We start from the raw sequence: 19,963 nt of genomic DNA on the forward strand, positions 1-19,963 counted from the left end.
CCTTCTACAGGAAGAAAAATAAATAGATATTGCATACTAATTCTGTTACTTGTAAACTCTAGAGCTCTAGATATGATAATCATAACAACAATAGTCAACTTTGCAAAATACTGTTACTTACTCACAGCTAATTGGACTGTACTAGCATAATAAAATTTCTTGTAAGCCCAAGTCAAGTATAGGTCAAGCAAGCATTTTAGAAGGGATTAACATATTTCAAAATACCCAGCTATATTAGACAGTGCTTAAATATTGCTTCCTTGTGAAAACAAATGTTATTACATAAGTCTGCATAGTATCCAAACTCCTGAGAAGAAACAACCCTATCAGCTGAAAATAAACCTTTTTTAAAATGTAAAGCATTTAAAAGCTTTAGGGTGATTCTCTTTCCAAGACACAATGTAAAACAGACTTGTCTGAACCCAGTTAAACTCAACATTACTAATGTTGACCTAAAATATTAAGTATAGAAACAGGCCCAGTGAAGTCTTGGATAAGAGGAGAGAGAAGAGTAAGGAACCATAAGCAGAGGCTGCTTTTCTGACTCAGATTCTCTACCAAAAGAAAGCCTGGGCCAAATTCCTCTTCAGTGTGATGTGGAGGTGTGTTGGTTTTGTTTAGTAGTGGGGGCTACAGTGGCAGCTTCTGCAAGGATCTATGAGTTGTTCCCCTTTGTCCAGTGGACTCGGCCAGGGCTAGGGCGGACCCACTGCTGGCCAGGGCCAAGCCAATTGGTAGCAGAATGTTCCTTGATAATGCCTCTGTGATAATGTATTTAATGAAGAGGAAAAATAATTTTTAAAAAATGAAGAAGATATGAAGAAGCAGAAGTTGGGGCCAGAAAGGGTGAGGCGTGAGCCTTGTGGGTCTTGTGGCCCTCACCCTCTCACCTCCTGCCAGGCAGCTGTCTGGGCCCAATTCAGCCCAGCCCAGCTGTAAGAAGAGAGGAGATGTAAAGAGAACCTGAGAAGCGTCTGCCTGAGGCTGATTTTGAAGAATTTCTTGTGAGAGGAATGGCTGCAGATGCCAAGGTCAGTGAAGAAGGAGGGAGAGGAGTAATGCTGCTCCTGGCCAAGATTCCCCTGCAGCCCGTGGTGCAGCCCATGGTTAGGCTGACTGTCCCCCTGCAGCCCATGGAGGCCCATGGAAGAACAGAGATCCACCTGCAGCCCGTGGATGACCCCACACCAGGGCAGGCGGATGCCTGAAAGAGGCTGTGGCCCACGGAGGGCCTGCGCTGGGGCAGCCGATTCCTGAGGGGCTGCACTCCATGGAAAAACGACCTGTTCTGGAGCAATTCATGAAAGACTGTAGCACACACTGCAGCAGGGGAGGAATGTGAGGAGTTCTTCCCCCAAGGAGGAAGGAGTGTGGCATAAAGCGACATGTGATGAACTGACCAGTACTGTGTCCAGTTCTGGAGCCCCAACATAAGAAGGATATGGACCAGCTGGAGAGGGTCTAGAGGAGGGCCACAAAGATGATAAGAGGGCTGGAGCACCTCTCCTCTGAGGACAGGCTGATAGAGTTGAGGCTGTTCAGCCTGGAGAAGAGGAGGCTCCGGGGAGACCTGATAGCGGTCTTCCAGTACCTGAAAGGGGCCTACAAAAAAGATGGGGAGAGACTATTCAGGAGGGCGTGTTGTGATAGGACGAGGGGTAATGGTTTTAAAATAGAGGGAGGCAGATTTAGATTGGATATTAGGAAAAAAATTTTTACAATGAGGGTTGTAGAACAGTGGAACGGGTTGCCCAGAGAGGTGGATGATGCCCCATCCCTGGAAATCCCATCCAACCTGGCCAGGTTGGATGAGGCTCTGAGCAACCTGATCTAGTCGGGGATGTCCCTGCTCCTTGCAGGGGGGTTGGACTAGATGACCTTTGAAGGTCCCTTCTAACCCTAACCATCCTATGATTCTATGATTCTATGACCATAACCTCCATTCCCTATTCCCTCCTGTGCGGCTCGCAGGGTGAAGGAGGTAGAGATATTTGAAAATAAAGTTAAGCCCAGGAAGAGGGAGGGGTGGGGCATAGATCCTTTGTTCTCTTTCTCATTATGCTGCTTTGGTTTTAATAATAAATAAATAGTTTTCCCCGAGTTGAGTCTGTTTTGCTGTAATGGGTGCCTAAATTAGGAGCCAGTGCTCACAGAGGAGACATCCAGAGAGTGATGCTGAATGCCCAAGCTAGGAGCCTACTGCCCTCTCTACTGGCTACACAGAAAGCCCAGAGCTGTATGGATGAGTTAGATTTAGCAACTCACAAATGACAAAGTGTATATTTCTTACGTACTACAGCATGTGCACAAAATATAGGACAATTAACGTCTGTTACATTATCATGAACTGGGAGATGAAAGTTTCAGCATCCACCCTAGGAGAGACTTGGCAAAAAGCAGCACATACCTCCAGAGGCAAGGAGCTGGAAATTGGGGCAATAAATGGCAGGAAAAGAGGCACGGATAGACAGAATCGGGACTGTATAACAGACAATTAGAAATACTCAAGTGAGCAATCTGTAAGAACCTCGGATGCTTGCGGCACCTGTCCCCTGAATCTTTTGAGGTGTTTCTGTAACAACAGATACAACGTGCAACATTAACTCCTTTCCACACATAATCCCACTGATGGCACCTACATGTTCTTGAACTAACTTTTTTTGCCCTCTGCCTGTGACCTCTGTTCAGTTGTATATATAGCCCAGTTCATCCAGCTCACACACACATAATTCACACAAACTCTTGCAGAAGATAAAGATAACATACAACTAGGCAAGGAAGAAGCAACTAGAGAAAGGTGGTTGGGGAATCCTGCTTTTTTGGGGTGTTGAAGAGGAAGCAATGGGAATAAATTTCTGAGTGCAAGCACTGCATGAGGGAACAGCACAGGATTCATGTGCTGTGCAGACTTACAGCTCCCCAGCATCTTTGGGCACTTAAATCCAAAGAACTGCTCAATGCTGGGAATCCGGGTACATTCCGTGTATAGATTTTTTTTATCCATAAAACTACACAAATGCAGATTCACACTGCCAGTGCCAGAGGAAAACTCAGCCATGGGATGTTTATAAGCATATTCAGATCAAATGGATGAAAACCACAAAATCTCCACAGTCTTATAAAGTATCTGAGCTTAGATCTTTAGTACATAGATAAGCTCTTTCAACATCAAAGATGCTGCAACTGTGCATCTCAGCTGAGGAATTTTCTCCAGAAATCTGTAGAAAGAAGAACTATTTTAATATCAAATTACAGCTAAGACACATTATAGCTGCTTTGAAAAGCTATTTCTGAACTAAGTTACAGACTATTACTTGCTTGTAATCCTACCACCTAGGGTATCAGCTCAGTACAATCTTCTCAGAAAAGTAGTAGAGCATCTGTAATGTGCAGAGTGACAAGTCTAAAACGCAATTGGCCTTTTGAACCCTGGTCCATGGAGTTTGTAGGCAACAGCCTGTGCTTTCTAAACTTCAGTTTTGCTTTGCTGTGCAATAAGCAGAAGAAACAATGTAGATATTTTCAGCTCCCTGCCACCATAATGAAGCATTAGATAGAGAGGAACAAGTATGGCTGAAAAATTAATAAGAAATTTCACCCCGCTAAATCATCCATTTAATACTCAGTCCAAAATCATGTGAAAGAAAAACATCTGATGAACAACTGTTAGCACATTACAGCATCAGCATGCCTAAACTGCTTGCACTTCACAGAGGTTCAACCCTGCTGAATTCAACACAGTCTCTCTGACTTTAAACTAGGATTTGGGCAAGCAGCCTCATCGTCATTTTACTCTCTGCTTTACTAACCTGCAGCATTGGCTAGAAAACCAGACAATAAAGCTGACAGAGGCTGTCAGAAGACACTGTAGTGGATGGCGTAGCTGTGAGAGACTCCACAGAGAAAAATGGGGATCTAAATAAAGCATGAGTTGATTATTAAAAGTAACCAAAATCCATGTATCCTAATGTAGCAACAAAGCAGCAGGCTGATCATCAATAGGATCAGACAGCTAGAGTATTTGGCCTTTCTTTGACAGACCCATATGGATACTGTTTGATTTAATATGCTCTGGCTGCCATTGCCCTAGACTATTTATTATTAAAATCGCCATTACTACACTTTCCAAAAACTCACATGCTTTTTAGACCATGAGAGGCAGACTAGGGGTGTGGAAGAAGACAGGGACATACATTTCCCTGATGACTGCCTGCAGTTTGTGTCAATCCTAGCTCTGTCTTTAACTAACAACTATCCAGACACCTCGTGGTAATGGTCTGACTAAAAACCCAAAATATTTTCAGAGAAGCAACTAAGACAGCACTGCCGACAGAGGTGCAATTTCTCCAAGTTTGCTTCAGCTTCACCGCAGCCCAGCAATTCCAGTTTCTCCCAGATTTGTACAAGCCTTTTGATGTGAGATAATAATATCACAGACGATAATGTGGTACAAAAGAACGACAGGCAATAATGTGGCATATGATTATGGGATTTTACTGGAAAGATTAGCTCGCTGTCTTTCTAATGTTTTCCCCATTTACTGGGAGAACTTTGCAAATGTTATAATTTGAAAGCAATGTAAAACTGGAGCATCTTCCCACTGGACTTTAGTCACCATTTCTGCAATTCTTGGCACAAACAATGGAGGATTCAGTAAAACAGCTAAATCATTCCATTTGTTACATGACATGCACTATGTCCAATTTACAACAGAATTCAAAACACCTAATCATCTTAGAAGAGATGAGGTGCTTTACCAGGAGGGATAAAGGGAGTGACACGCTGTTCTGGACTCCACAGGGAAGGTTAAGCCACGCTTAGGAACTTGCTTGTAGGTCTACACCTGCTTATTTTAACTGCTCATGCACCCACCTGGGTTAGGCTGCCCTGACACTACCCTTAATAATTCTGATTTGAGACATATTGCTCCATCTCCTCTCTCTTATGAGTTCTGATGTGCTGGGAAATAGCTCAGAGACCCAGATTCATCTGTTCTTATCTCTCTGGAAAAGACGGTAATTACTCAAGTACAACAAACCTGGCCCTCACTAATTTCAAGGAAAGATGGCTACACCAAAAGAAGGACATTTTTCTCCTTGAGTGATTACCTGAAACCTGTATACAAGAATTATGTGGATACGATTTAAAAAAAAAAAAGAAACAAAAAAACCAAACAAACAACAAAAAAAACCCCAAAAACTTTTCTAGGTCTGTTACCAATCTGACTGGTTTGGGGCTTTACAATGATTTATTTCTCACCCAACTCTGACTGTGAAAAGGGCCCATGCAAACCTAGAGCTAGTTGTCCTTTTACAGTGCAGAAGTAAACCAGAAGCTGATTCTCCCCAAACTGAGAGGAACACAGCTGAACAATTGTGTATAACTAGACTTTCACTTTTCAGTGAACCTTTGTAACAAGGTTCAATTATATACCTTCAGAAGCACAGTGATTAAGTTGTTATCATCAGTCTAACTCCTCTTAAGGTGCAAAAAATATTTGTCAAGAGAAGTATTCAGCTATTGAAAGGGCTCAAAATCTCCTAAACGTGACACTGAATAGGTCTAGAGAGCAGAAGGGTGCATAAGAAACCATCCCCAGGAGGTCCAGTTGCCCTTGGGACCATGGATTGCAGGACAATCCCAACCAGAGCCCACCAGCAAGATCTCATTCAGAAATTCATGTTGGTTTTAGAGATCCCACAGCACTGTTTCTGAGACGTTGCTTTACTTTCTAGACTGCTTCAGCTCTAGTGTCAAAGATACAGTAACTGTCAGCAGCTGCTTCTCCTGCAACTGTCTCAAGTTCTGCTGTTTGCCTACTTTTCTGGCTTTTCCCCTTCCAGACAGACTTCGCACACAATTTAACTATCACCTTTTATATAAAGTCGGCCTGAAACAATCTGACTTTGCTGACTAAGAGCTTCACAGGCTCCAGAGCACTCTGACCAGCTTCATCAATCACTTTTCAACAAACATAAATACAACTGAGATGGGTCTGAAACTAAGCTCTGCCTCTGAACACTTATTTCTCAGCTGGGAAGAACTCTGTATCCCCATGAAGAATGTGTGACTGACTCTAGTCTCCTCAGTGGACCACAGAAAAACTGTGATGTGGAGATACGGAGAACTGAGGAGAAGACGGAACTGAGTTCCAAGGCAAGCTTTCAAGCTGGCCTCCACCACCATGGACAATATCAACACCTTAGATCCAAAGGCCTGTGCTCTTTTAGAACCAGAACTCAACTGCTGAATCCCAGCTTTAAGATAAAAACATTTCAACTTTTAACTTTGCATAATAACTCTGGCATTGCCTGGATGAAAGATTTTTTTCACAGGAATTTGTGCCAGTTGCCTGAACACTTTTGACTATCCTTCTCTTGGCCAGGTTATCTAATTCGTCTGCCCAGGTTCAGCATTCCAGCTGCTGAAGTCTCCTTGAGAGGAGCATTTCCTCAGCCAGTGCATATTTGATGGACTCCATCTTCCACAGTATATCCTATAATGTCAATTGAAAAACCATTTGCATTTCATGAACCGAGGAGCCCCATGCTGCTGACTTTATCAACCACAAGGTTAGAGAAGAGACACACAACCTAGTGATCTACACAGCACTGGGACCTGCCACCAAGTGGGTCTAACAAGTTTTGGCCCTGATACCTATCATGGCTTTGGCATGCCACCTAACCTCTTGCATAGACCAGGCATATGCTGGTGTCCCCAGACTTTGTTCTCCTAGGGACTCTGCTGCCAGTGAAACACCAAAACTTCCCCAGGCAGCAGTAGACGCTTATGTTCCTCCTCACAGGAATTTCATGGAGAGGAATAAATTAAAAGATCAATTTCACCCCTGGAGCAATTTCAGAAGATCCATGCACTGGGAAAAGGCCTATCAGGAAGCCTGTCAACCAATATGGAGGAAGAGTTAATGTCATCCCAAACTGCTGGGCACATGCCAATGCATGTGGCCAAGCCAGAAAGAGCACGAGCTTGTCCACTGCAACCCAGCACTGTGAGCACTCAAAAGAGCTCCAGCCACAAAGTCAAGTCAGTCTTATCCCCAAAAAAAAGTACAGTCCAATCCCAGTTGGGGACTGTAAAAGAGGTTAATTCATTAGAGTTGTCTTTCATGTTAGTTAACAGAGATCTAAGAGTGCTTTGGACCACTGCAATTTAGTGAGCAGGCACCAGTCTTGCATGTGGGCCAGTCAGACAGAACAGGAACCTTACTGGGGCAAGACTTCTCTGCTCTAATGTATGTGTCTGAAATAAACTCATTCTTATACAAACTGCTTTTCTTATTGCACCAGTAAAAGACTAAACTCTTTAGAAGACAAATAATCTGATACACACGCATCTGGGCTAAGTGCTGCATAGTCCACCTATGACTTCAAAAACAGCAGAGAAGCAAAAAAAAACCCTGATAGTCATAGATCTTCAGGGAGGAAAAGCATTTTAATCACTTTCATTCTTCTTGGGCAAAAAATGTTTTAAATGAGGGCCAGGCAGCTACAAGAGCAAATGGCTCTTGCTTTGACAGGGTAAATGGAGTTGTGCAACATCAAATTAAGCATTCTCAATCTACCATGCAACATGCGCAGCCCAGCTGAGCAATGGGTCTCCTACACATCTATGTAGCATCCTCTTAGAGGAAATCTCCACCTGTTCTACTGTGTCCAGCACTCTCAGGAGTTACAGAGTAAGAAAGCTTGCCTTGTCAAAGATTTCTTCCACTGTATTTAATTCCTGAATTGTGAGCGCAATTTCTCTGACAAACCATAATTTACAGTGTTTTACTAGATTTTCTCTAGTTAAATTTAATGTGCCCTTAACCTTGCCTTCACTTTACTCATTCAACTTTTTTTTGGTGATGGTAACAAGTGCTTTCTTCTAGATATCAGGTGAATAATGCCTCAGAGACACTAGAGGTTAAATAACAATATTCAAATATCTCAGCTGCATTTAGGGGAACAGACTGGAAAACTAAAACTATATGGTACATATGACAGGAAATACTGTTGTCCACAAATACAGTAGAAGCAACCGCCTCAGACATCTTAATACTGTGACGGTTTATTGAATTCGCACAAAGCCAAGCATGGTTTCCCCAACTGGATTCATAAAGCCACATCAATTTTGATCTGATTAAAGACTCATTCAAAACCACAAGAAGCAGAACAATGTTAAGTTTACTATGACTGCCACATTTCTGTGAGTGCTAGTACAGAAGATGAGTGAAGTTCACATGGTTCCTTGCACATGGAATACAGCTCTGATTAAAATTAAGAATGTGCATCCCTTTATACAACTGCTTCTTAATTAATGCAGAATGGATCATTATGTTCCAATCCAAAATCTGTCTTGAACTTAACATGCAGATATTTCATCTATTAAAGTGTACAAAAATATTACAAAAGTAAACAAAATATCTACTTTACAATGTCACTGGATTTCAAAGCACAATCATTTTTTTTTGTTTTAATGTACCTTTAATTATTTTTTTAATGTCTGCTCTCAAAATAACATAAACTAACCATAGCAGTTCATCAATATCCTGGTCACTAAAAAAGGAAACCATGTAAGGAGAAAGGCAAAGCTTTAGTGTGCATATGCATGAGATGAGGAGGTCATGTAGTAACTCCAAAACCAATTACTCTAGTGCTCTCATGCTTAGAGGCTGTATTTTGATCATTATACTAGTCTAAGTGACAGTACCCAGTACCCTACACAGCATCTTGTAGATATCTAACATTAAATATGCTTTTTAGAAGATATCAGTGAAGCATCAGTGACAGAGTCCTCTATAGCTTTGAAGCAGATGTAAATCTATAAAATAAACTCACTCTTACAGACACCTGGTTTGCATGAGTACAAAAGTGCTACTTAGAGACTGAGGTCTAGTACTACTGGTATAAATGATGCAGATGTAATACACAAAACTATGATAGTTTCTTTAAAGCTGGAGATAAAACCACTTGGCTTGTCTTTAATCACTCTTGACAGTTTATAAGAATTACACTGATTTGGTATTTCTCCCCACCCTGTCCATATTGAATGAAGTGCTTTGGAAAGAGGTTGTTAAAAAGCAGCACAAAACAATGAAGTTCTGTGTTGGTCCACAGATCTGAAATTTTGCATTCTCTTCTCACTGTCCAAATTATAATCTACAGAGAGCTAGCTTATAGTTCCCATGAGTTGGAAGAGACTATTACGATGTTTTACTGATTTCTTCTCATTTGAAGAAAGCTTCTTGCCAGTCCTGTACATTTTATTTTGATATTTAACAAACCAAAGCAAGGAAAAGAAGTATTACCACCTAACATCTGGCAGCATGTTGACAGGTCCTGAGCAAAACTAAGCGCTGTAATTAGCACACAATACATTTTCATATGCGAACTGCACAGTGGTCTAACTGTTCACAGAGACTACTAATGATCATGTAAGTACACTCTCCACAGAAAAAAAACCCAACTTTTTAGTATTTACATAAGCTCTCATTTTTATTAACAGACACTGAAGAGCAGCAGTTTTTTGTGTTCTGAAAGCATCTTTTTTAATGGTATAGACGAAGATTACAGGTGAAAATTGAAAGAGAGAATTCCTGTTTTCACTGAGGCTAACAAGTCAGATAAAAAACTTGGATACAAGCACAAAGCACCTTAAAATGAAATTTGTGGACACTGTTCCTTGCTGTATCCACTGATATGACCAAGAAGAGTTTTGTGCTATTTTTTTTGTTTGCCCTTCAAACATTTGTAAGCAGTATTAGAGTGCCTCTGCTTCTTCTTTTCACCAGACTAAACAAGTCCAGCTTGTCAGTGTCTCTTTAAAGCACATGTGCTCTAAGGCTCTCAACTATCTTGGTAGCCCTCTAGTTTTCAGTAGATAAAGATTCATTGTCCAAAGTAAAATGAAGTACCCTTTGTATCTGTTGTAATAATACAACACTGAAACAGTTAAAAACAATGCAGATACTCATCACTTGTGTGGAAAATCTGTGCTCTGAAGGCTTGCCCAATTTTCGGTAATTATAACAAGTTTTTTGATGTTAAAAGAATGTATGCATAGGCCATATATTTCCTTCTAAAAGCAAAAGAAACATGTTTTTCTTGTGAAGCATAATCAAAACAGTGTTTCTGTTGTGCATTCCTGATGACTCTATAGCTAAAGGAAATTAATTTTTCTTTAGACAGCAACTAGGACATAGTGGAGACCAGGAACGGTGCTACAAACAACTGCTTTGGGGCAGTCTACTCAGGAGTCCTGAAAAGGTCAGGCTGACCACACAAGGCCTGTATGGTTAGTCTTGCTAGTGGATAATTCTGTAAACACTATCTCAGCTCTAAACACTATGTTCAGCTCTTTACATTTTTACACCACTCAAGGCTTCAAGCCAAGGCCTTGATAAAAATAATGATCTGGTTCTTGAAAAGCATGGCAAAAAGCTGACCAAATAGTCTGTTTCCAATATCAAACAATGAAATCCAAAGGAATCAAGACTACTTGCATACAAACTGAGAGTTATGTTTGCAGTGATGCATCAAACCCATTTGCCCTCTACTTAATCTGTCTTTACTGACAGCAGGGTATGCATTTAACAATACATAGCCTGCACACAACTGCTCAACATCCCATTGTGAGTTCATGTACTGCAACAGGTTCTTACCTACAATGTCTTCATAGGCATTTTCTTCTAAAGTGCTCTTGGATCCAAATTTATGCTGGCTCTCAGTCCCATTTTCAGTTGGGGAGGAATGGTACAGGGATTGCAGACTTGACGCGTCCTCAAACTCAAAGGATTTTCTAAAGTTTAAAACAATAAGTAATTAGTAACTAGAATGTAAAATGACTCAAACATTTAGCTGAGCATTTGTTTGCTAAGAAATATATATAAAATGACCAACAAAACAAAAAAAATTAAAAAACAAACATACATCATGATTAAGGAATAATTTTTAGAGGACCCCAAGTCCTGTGCTCACAGAAGTCTTTAGTATAGCAACCTGTGGTACTGTTATGAGGTTGGAAGTACTGTTAGCCACGTCATGCGGACAGGGAGAAAATACCAAGACAGTACGTGATATTTTTCAAATGTTACAGAGTAAGTTAGCAGCATACTCTTTGAGCTTTGCTCTTATCAGGGGCCCAGAAATATGTAGCCCTCTCTCCTCAAGACAGACATTTCTCTGGAAAGCGTTCCTCTACCAGTAACTCTGGGAGACATAGCCCTTAGTTTGAAAACACTCACATGTCTTGAACCTCCGGATACGTTCCTACATAAAGGTCAGTGTACAAATGCCAAAGGCATTCGAAAGGCACCCATTTCTCTTGCACACCCTGCATCCAGCACTGGCAGCAAATGACCAAAGCATGGAAGAAAATAAGGCTTTCTGGGGCAGACAAGCAACCCAGGTTGATGGCTGGGGACCTGAAGGTTCAGGCTTTCTGGCAGGAGGTGAGGGGCAGCTGGGTCAGACGAACCCCCACAATCTGTCTCTCACCCAGGTACTTGAAGGAGAGGCAATTCACCACCTCTCACCCTCACCTGTCCTGGTGCTGCTGAGCAGCTCTGGGTGAAGAGGAGCCCCAAAGCCTCCCCAGTCTCCAGTTTGCCCAGCACTTGTTCTCTAAGGCAACATCTACACTGAAGGTGGGAGGTGCATGGTTTGCATTACCAGCTGTACAGGGGCTAGCATTCATTTGATTGATTTAGTGCTGAGGATGAAATGGTGTGAAAATGGGCTCAAGTTGGGGTGATGTAAGGCCCGCAGAGACTGTACTGATGCCCATACTTCACTCCGATTAGTCTGATATCCAGACTAAATTAACAGTAAATCATCCTGCCATCAACCCCCTTTCCTCTTCTCCCCAGCTGGAGTGAAACATATGTGGACAGCATATCCATATGGGAGTGGCAGAATCTCATGAGATTCTTCAGCCTGTTAATTGGCTGAAGAGCGTCCCTATGGGCAATAGAGTGACTGTCATACAGACACTGCGTTTGACAAGAGCATTTCCTATTTGTCTACTGGAGCAGACTTACAGGTCTGGGGCAGGCTTAGGAGCCCCTCTCCTTTCCCTAATCTTAAAAATAGTCAGGTGCATGTTATGCACATCAGGATCATGGCAGAAACAAGCCATGCATTTCAGATCCAGACATCTGCTCCTCCACACCTACTGGCAGTTATAAAAGATGCTTAGGCAATGAAGACATACCTGTGTATGAAAGGATACTTTTAGAAAGTAGTGAGATATCCAGCTCTTACAAATCTCAAGGCAACGGTACACAGCATAGAATCATGAGAATGGCTTTGTGTATCAGCACTCAGCTGTGGTCCATGTGTCCTGAGGCTATCCTGTGACACTCCCCTCCTGTGCTATGTCTGTGCCAGAGGATCCCCAACCACCAGGGAACATCCAGCTCACAGCAATCTGAAATGTAGAAGCTACCATGGGCACCAGGTCCTCTGAATACATACGGGGCTCTATGCTAGCAGGTAAATATGAGAGACTTTCTGCATTTTATTATAATTCTGAAGTAGCCACCACAAAGAAACACAGTGTTTTCAACCAAAATATTAGAAGAATGAATATCCACAATCCATTCTCATGACATTCCAGTGAGTGTAAGCCACATGTATATTCAATCTGAAGTACACATCTAGAAGCTGTAGACATAATGAATTATGTCTGTTCTGAAAAAAAAAAAAGAACAATTCAGAGGCTGAGATTTCAATAACTAATATTAACAAAACACTGCCATTCTTAAATGACCTGCATGGTCTTTAGCTCTTGGTAAATGTTGGAATTCTGCTTACTGTAACTAAAGGAAGGACAGTAGCAAAGACAATAAAGATTTTACAAAGGACTTCTACCTAGCCAGTAAACCAGTAATTTTGGGGGTAGATTTCAACTTACTTAGGCCGCCATTCATAGAATCATAGAATAGTTTGGGATGGAAGGGACCTTCAAACGTCATCTAGTCCAACCCCCCTGCAAGGAGCAGGGACATCTCCAACCAGATCAGGTTGCTCAGAGCCCTGTCCAATCTGGCCTTGCATGTTGCCAAGGATGGGGCATCTACCGTCTCTCTGAGTAACCTGTTCCAGTGTTCCACCACCTTCATTATAGAAAATGTTTTCCTGATGTCCATTCTGAATCTACCTCCTTCTAAATTGTCTATTTTAAGACAATTGCCCCCACTCTATCACAAAAGGCCCTGCTAAAGAGTCTTTCTTGTAGGCCCCCTTTAGGTTCTGGAAAACTGCTATAAGGTCTCCCTGGAGCCTTCTCTTCTCCAGGCTGAACAGCCCCAATTGTCTCAGCCTGTCCTCATAGGGGAGGCACTCCAGCCCTCTGATCATCTTCATGGCCCTCCTCTGGACCTTCTCCAACTGGTCCATGTCCTTCTTATGTTGGGGGCTCCAGAACTGGACACAGTACTCCAGGTGGGGTCTCACCAGGGCAGAGCAGAGGGGGAGAATCACCTCCCTCGACCTGCTGGCCACGCTTCTCTTGATGCAGCCCAGGATGCAGTTGGCTTTCTGGGCTGCAAGCACGCATTGCTGGCTCTTGTTGAACTTCTTATCCAGGAGTACTCCCAAGTCCTTCTCCTCAGGGCTGCTCTCAATCCGTTCTCCACTCAGCTTATATTTGTGCCTGGGATTGCCACGACCCAGGGGCAGGACCTTGCACTTGGCCTGGCTGAACTTCATGAGGTTTGCATGGGCCCACCTCTCCAGCCTGTCAAGGTCCCTCTGGATGGCATCTCTCCCCTCCAGCGTGTCAAGCACACCACACAGGTTGGTGTTGTCAGTGAACTTGCTGAGGGTGCACTCTATCCCACTGTCCATGTCAGCAACAAAAATGTTAAACAGGGTCAATACTGAGCCCTGGGGAACGTCACTTATCACCAGTCTCCACTTGGACATTGAGCCGTTGACCACAACTCTTTGAGTGTAGATATCCAGCCAACTCCTTATCCACCCAGTGGTCCGTCCATCAAACCCATGCCTCTCTAGTTTAGAGAGAAGGATGTCGTGCGGGACAGTGTCAAAAGCTTTGCACAAGTCCAGGTAGATGACATCAGTTGCTCATCCCTTGTTCACTGATGCTGTAACCCTATCATAGAAGGCCACCAAATTGGTCAAGCACAATTTGCCCTTAGTGAAGCTGTGTTGGCTGTCACTAATCACCTCCTTATTTTCTATGTGCCTTAGCATGGTTTCCAGGAGAATCTGCTCCATGACCTTGCCAGGCAGAGGTGAGGCTGACCAGCCTGTAGTTGCCTGGGTCTTCCTTGTTTCCCTTTTTAAAAATGGGGGTTATGTTACCCATTTTCCAGTCATCGGGAACCTCAGCAGACTGCCACAACTTCTCAGTTGTGATGGACAGCAGCTTAGCAACTTCATCTGCCATCATCATTAATCAGATGTTAAGTCCAGAGAAATCACTGAAGTACAGTAGGGTAAAGCTGTTACAAGCAAATGGAAATCTTCCCTGTACAATGTCAAACTACTTGCAAGAATCACCAGGTACACATGATAACACTGTAAATCCTACCACTTACACCCCACTAATCACAACTTAAATTGATAAACATTGCTTTTGTTTTGGGCTTGTACCTACCAGCCCCATGCAGGACTAAGGCTCCATTGCTGAACCATGCTGTTGTCTACCTCCACTATGACACGGGACTGAATCTGCAGAACAGCAGGTGCAAGTGATGAATTCAGATTTCTTCTTGAAATAAATTTTAAACCTTAATCTCACAAACTCACTGTAACAAAATACTGTGATTCTCAGATGACCTGTATGGTCTCAAACTCAGTGTGAGTGTGTACTCCGTGACTGACTTTGATCATTTAGCGGCAGGTCACACTGTGATTCTGTGCAAGAATTATCTCCTGTTATTCATTTCTCTCTGCCACCCACCACACAGATCATTTTACCACTTGCCCCTTAATCTTCCAATAAAGGCTATAATTTATAGCAGAACATTTAAAAATTATTGTTTGTCTTCTGTACATTGGAAACACTGTGCTGAACAAAATGAGGTCAGCTTTATTTCACAAATTCTTGTTATAATCTAGATTTACTTCCTCTAATTGAGATTATTGCCAGAACTCAAAGATAAGCACCACTAATCAGAGCTTGGCTTTCCACATTTCCCGCTGCCTCCCCCGCCGCTGCCTTTCTCAAAGAAACAACACACATCAGCAGAGCTATTTGATCCATTTCAGAAGCAAGTGTCCCTTGAAAGTAAAGCGTAGAATCTGAAGGCTCCTCCTTTTCCTGCCCCAGCATACTTCAGGTCAGGTTGTGCTGACGTAAACCTTTAATTAATTGGGCTAACATCAAGCACTGAATTGATAGTGTGCATCTGAGATGCTGCTTAGCAGTCACTTGCAAAGCTCATCACTAAATATCAAGAGAGCATGTGTATCATACACGTGTACAGATAGGTGAACTTGTTCAAAATGCTATACTTTGAATGCTTATCAACAACTATGGCTACAATTTTTTAAGCAGTAAGTAGAATGAGTTTTACCATTTCCAAAACTCAAGAGGAATCATGTAATAAAAAAAAGCCAAGTTCTACAGACTGCTGGGAAAACATAGCCATATACTCGGCTCATCATTAAAGGACATAAAGGCCTTTCTATGCTAAAACATAGTTTTCTCAGCATTAATCCTCTACAGCTATTGGTAGTAACTTAGGACAACATTTCTGAGCACTGAATTAAACAATATCACCAATATTGCATAAAACTGACACAACTGCTGTAGTAACAAGCTTTGGAAACACAAATACCCTGCAGGTTTGTTTTGCAGTGAACAGGAAGACAGGACTATGACAGACCAGCTATGGTCCTGCTATAAGAGTATACTGAAATTATGTTCCATTAAAAATAAAAAGTAAGGGCATTTGTGCCAAAATGAACTAGATAACCTTCAGCACACATGATCTAGAGTCTTTTTCAGGGATCAAGGAACGCAGGTTAGAGAACTCCAAAACTGTAGCTATGTTAAAAGGTGTTGTATCAGTGCACCCCATCAGTGCAGTCCAGCAGAAAAAAAATACTTGTCTTGCACACAATTCCCATCTCAGGTCAAAAGCATCGCATTAGAGGGAAAATTTAAAATATTGTAACAAAAACATATAGCACATTTATTCACTTGAACATCACGCACAAGACATTTCTTTGAATTTTACCTATTCTGGGATTTTTTGTGAAAGCATGACTCTTTCTTCTGCCTTCTGGTCACAGGGGGTGCAGGGGTGGATGGGAGGGGAGGAGGAGCAGCAGCTGTAGGAGATGGAGGTAGGCCATTGCTTGGTTTACTTTTGTGGTTTCTGTCTGCTTCATATTCAAAGGTGCGTTTGGGCTTCGGGACAGGATTCACCATAGTGTTAGCTGGGCTTTCAAGGAGCAGTTTAGAGCCAGCTGAGCTTGCAGTAACCCCCTGTTTTGTCTTACTGCTTTTCTTAGCCTCAGTAAGTGTTTCTAATTCACTCCCCAAAATAACACTCCCTCCTTTGCTATCACTTTGGGTTTCACTCAGACCCTCCACAGTACTCAGAGTCATAGGCTTTTTCCTTGCTTTGTCAACACTGTAACAGCTACTTGGTAACTGGGGGAGGCCCCTGCCTGGCTGCTCTTTCAGTGCCTGCTCGATCTTCTGTATTCTGTTGAGCACGGCAGAGGACTCTTTTCTCACGTGGCCCTTGAGGAAAGTGGCAGAAGGAGGCTCGCTCCTGCCTGGTCTCTTTTCAAATCGATGGCAGGAATCCCTGTCTTGCAGTTCCTCCTCCTCTGTTTCCAGGTAAGAGCACTCAGAAAATGTTCGGCTCATTCTTCTGAGCCCTTTGAAATCAAATGTCTTGTCGCTGCAGGGAGAGGTTAGCATGCTGGGGCAGCTCTCACTGCCTGACCTCTCCCCAGCATCTCTCTTGTCCACACATGCGCTCATCCTAGGGGACAGTTCCCGGCGGCACTCCCATTCTGTGATCTTCTGCCTGATGTCCAGCGCCTGGGAGCAGATACTTGCCCGGCTGAGGGAGAGGTTCCTCAGGTTGGTGGCAGTGCCCAAGGAGAGAGTGCTCCGGGCGAGTGGATGGCTCCCTATTGTGGCCCCATCTTGAGCCTCCTTGGGACTCTCTTTTTGGTCCTCAGCCTTGAATACAGACAGCCTTTTATCCAAAGCACCCACACTGATGGCTTTGAGAGGGTGGCTTAGGGAGTCAGTGTCTGATGGGCTCGTGGAGGTACTTTGCAGGGTAGATGTGTGGCTGCTCCAGTCCTTGAGGAGCAGTCTAGAGGTGGAGACTTTGATGAGTCGAGCAGAGTGGCAAGAGTCCTCACTGTCACTGAGGGGGTAGGGTGGGCTTCTTCGCAGGGACAAAAGAGGTGGTGGAGAGACTGATTGACACCTAGAAGCAGAAAGAAATAAAAAATCAAGTCCTTGGGGAAACTAGAGTTATTTGCCTTTTTTTTTTTCTGGCCGCAGGTAAAGCAGAGGATGTCTGCACACCTCAAAACTACCCCAATGCATCACTAAGACACCAAATACCATTCAGCCATAGAGTCAGGGGCAGGGGGGTGGCAGCAATTAACTGATATCAGTGATGAGATGATGACAGTAGAGCATTTAGCACGTCCAAAGACAGTTTTCTCACCTCTGTTTGATCCCGAGATTTTCCAAGTTTTCTGATTTTAAAGACAGATGAGATTCTCATAGCAAAACATTGCCTTGAATGCATCTACAACCTCCAGCAGAATAGCTCCCTGACCTCTCAGATTAAGGATTCCCTCTGCAGGAAAAGGGGACTGTCAGGGAGAAGATTCTTACTACAACAAAAAAGGGAAAGACTGACCAATAAGGAGCACAGTTTACTCACTGGTTGCAGTGAGCAAAACAATTTAAAAAGACGTCAGCTTTTAATTCATAACATCTAAAGCAAAGTACCTACGTGCTCAGACACTGCAGTAGTTTAGCCACAGCATTTCAAGTCCCCAAAGCATACAGTAAACTAAACAAAACAGTAAAAAGAAGACCTATTTTGTCTTTGATCTTATGTTGTGGCCAACAGATTAAATTCTCCTTATCAAAGAGAACAGAAGCAATTTCTTATTGAAATAGTATCACAGACTGAAAAAACATATTAATCTGCCCACAGTATGTGTTCAAAAATATAAACTACACAGAAAGGTCTCAGTGTTACCCTGGAAAAAACCCCCTGAACAAATTTTTGCCATGATTTGCAAATTCAGCCATTGTTACTGGGGTTTTGTACATTGTTGCAAAGATTTTTAAGAACAAAAAGACAAAAGGAAATTAAACAATACAATCAGCTGGGTCACCACAGTAATCACCTTGGCCTTTACAGTGCCTGAAGATGCAGCCTCATCAGACTTGGTGAGGTGCCCTGATTCTTCATTATTCCTGTCTGTACTGTCTCAATCTCTCCAGTTTAATACTACAATGAAACAAGGATCACCTGGTGGAAATGTATTTTAAACATAGACTACAGCCCCCATTGCAGCCTTTGAAGCTGCATATTGGCTAAATCAACAGTCAGAATTCAACTAGGGAATAGGGACAGACGTAGAATGCTTTAGCATGTTAAAACTTATTTATTGGATTCTAATTATAAACCATATTGGCAATAACAAGAATAATATACAAAATGACTGGGGTAAAGTCAGTAATGGCACAGCAGAGGTGAAGGGCATGCTGATAATCCTCTCTCTACCTTTGACTCACTATATAGAAAATACCATAGACATAGTCCCTCATCTCCTTACACTCTAAGAAACATCTTTTCAATTTTTTCCACTGTCAGGAAAAGATTTGTTGACCTATCAGGAAAGGAGGAAAAGAGGAAAAGCATTATTTGCATAACTTGAAGTAGTTGCACAACATTTCTGGTGGTTGGTGACAGCCAACATGGCTTCACCAAGGGCAGATTGTGCCTGACCAATTTGGTGGCCTTCTATGACAGGGTGACAGCATCAGCGGACAAGGGATGAGCAACTGATGTCATCTACCTGGACTTGTGCAAAGCTTTTGACACTGTCCCACACAACATCCTTCTCTCTAAACTAGAGAGGCATGGGTTTGATGGACAGACCACTGGGTGGATAAGGAGTTGGCTGGTTGGCCGCACTCCGAGAGTGGTGGTCAACGGCTCGATGTCCATGTGGAGACTGGTGACAAGTGGCGTCCCTCAGGGATCCATGTTGGGCCCAGTCCTGTTCAACATCTTTGTTGGTGACATGGACAGTGGGATAGAGTGCACCCTCAGCAAGTTTGCCAATGACACCGAGCTGTGTGGTGCCGTGGACACGCTGGAAGGAAGGGATGGCATCCAGAGGGACCTTGACAGGCTGGAGAGGTGGGCCCGTGCCAGCCTCATGAAGTTCAACCAGGCCAAGTGCAAGGTCCTGCACCTGGGTCATGGCAATCCCAGGCACAAATACAGGCTGGGCGGAGAATGGATCAAGAGCAGCCCTGAGGAGAAGGACTTGGGAGTGCTGGTGGATGAGAAGCTCAACATGATCCAGCAATGCGCCCTTGCGGCCCAGAAGGCCAACCGCATCCTGGGCTGCATCAAGAGGAGAGTGGCCAGCAGGTCAAGGGAGGTGATTCTCCCCCTCTACTCGCTCTGGTGAGACCCCACCTGGAGTACTGTGTCCAGTTCTGGAGCCCCCAACATAAGAAGGACATGGACCAGTTGGACAAGGTCCAGAGGAGGGCCACGAAGATGATCAGAGGGCTGGAGCGCCTCTCCTATGAGGACAGGCTGAGAGAGTTGGGGCTGTTCAGCCTGGAGAAGAGAAGGCTCCGGGGAGACCTTATAGCGGTCTTTCAGTACCTCAAGGGGGCCTACAAGAAAGATGAGGAGAGGCTGTTCAGTAGGGCATGTTGTGATAGGACGAGGGGTAATGGTTTTAAAATAGAG

At 43.2% G+C, this 19,963-nt stretch overlaps 1 protein-coding gene across 5 annotated transcripts in view; it reads right to left on the reverse strand.

Annotated features, from left to right (window-relative positions):
* DENND2B (DENN domain containing 2B) overlaps positions 1-19,963 on the reverse strand; it is a 206,380-nt gene that overhangs the window by 61,066 nt on the left and 125,351 nt on the right. For 4 of the 5 annotated variants that reach the window (XM_086747947.1, XM_086747944.1, XM_086747946.1 and 1 more), the window contains 2 exons: positions 16,214-17,431; positions 10,664-10,800 (listed from right to left, as the gene is read on the reverse strand). In XM_086747947.1, the coding sequence (XP_086604073.1) occupies positions 10,664-10,800; positions 16,214-17,431 (1,355 nt within the window). The remainder of the gene's footprint in view (positions 1-10,663; positions 10,801-16,213; positions 17,432-19,963) is intronic. The other variant, XM_086747948.1, reaches the window with a different exon arrangement.

Source organism: Chlamydotis macqueenii, chromosome 5, assembly GCF_036417535.1.
Source record: "Chlamydotis macqueenii isolate bChlMac1 chromosome 5, bChlMac1.mat, whole genome shotgun sequence".
NCBI lineage: Eukaryota > Metazoa > Chordata > Aves > Otidiformes > Otididae > Chlamydotis > Chlamydotis macqueenii.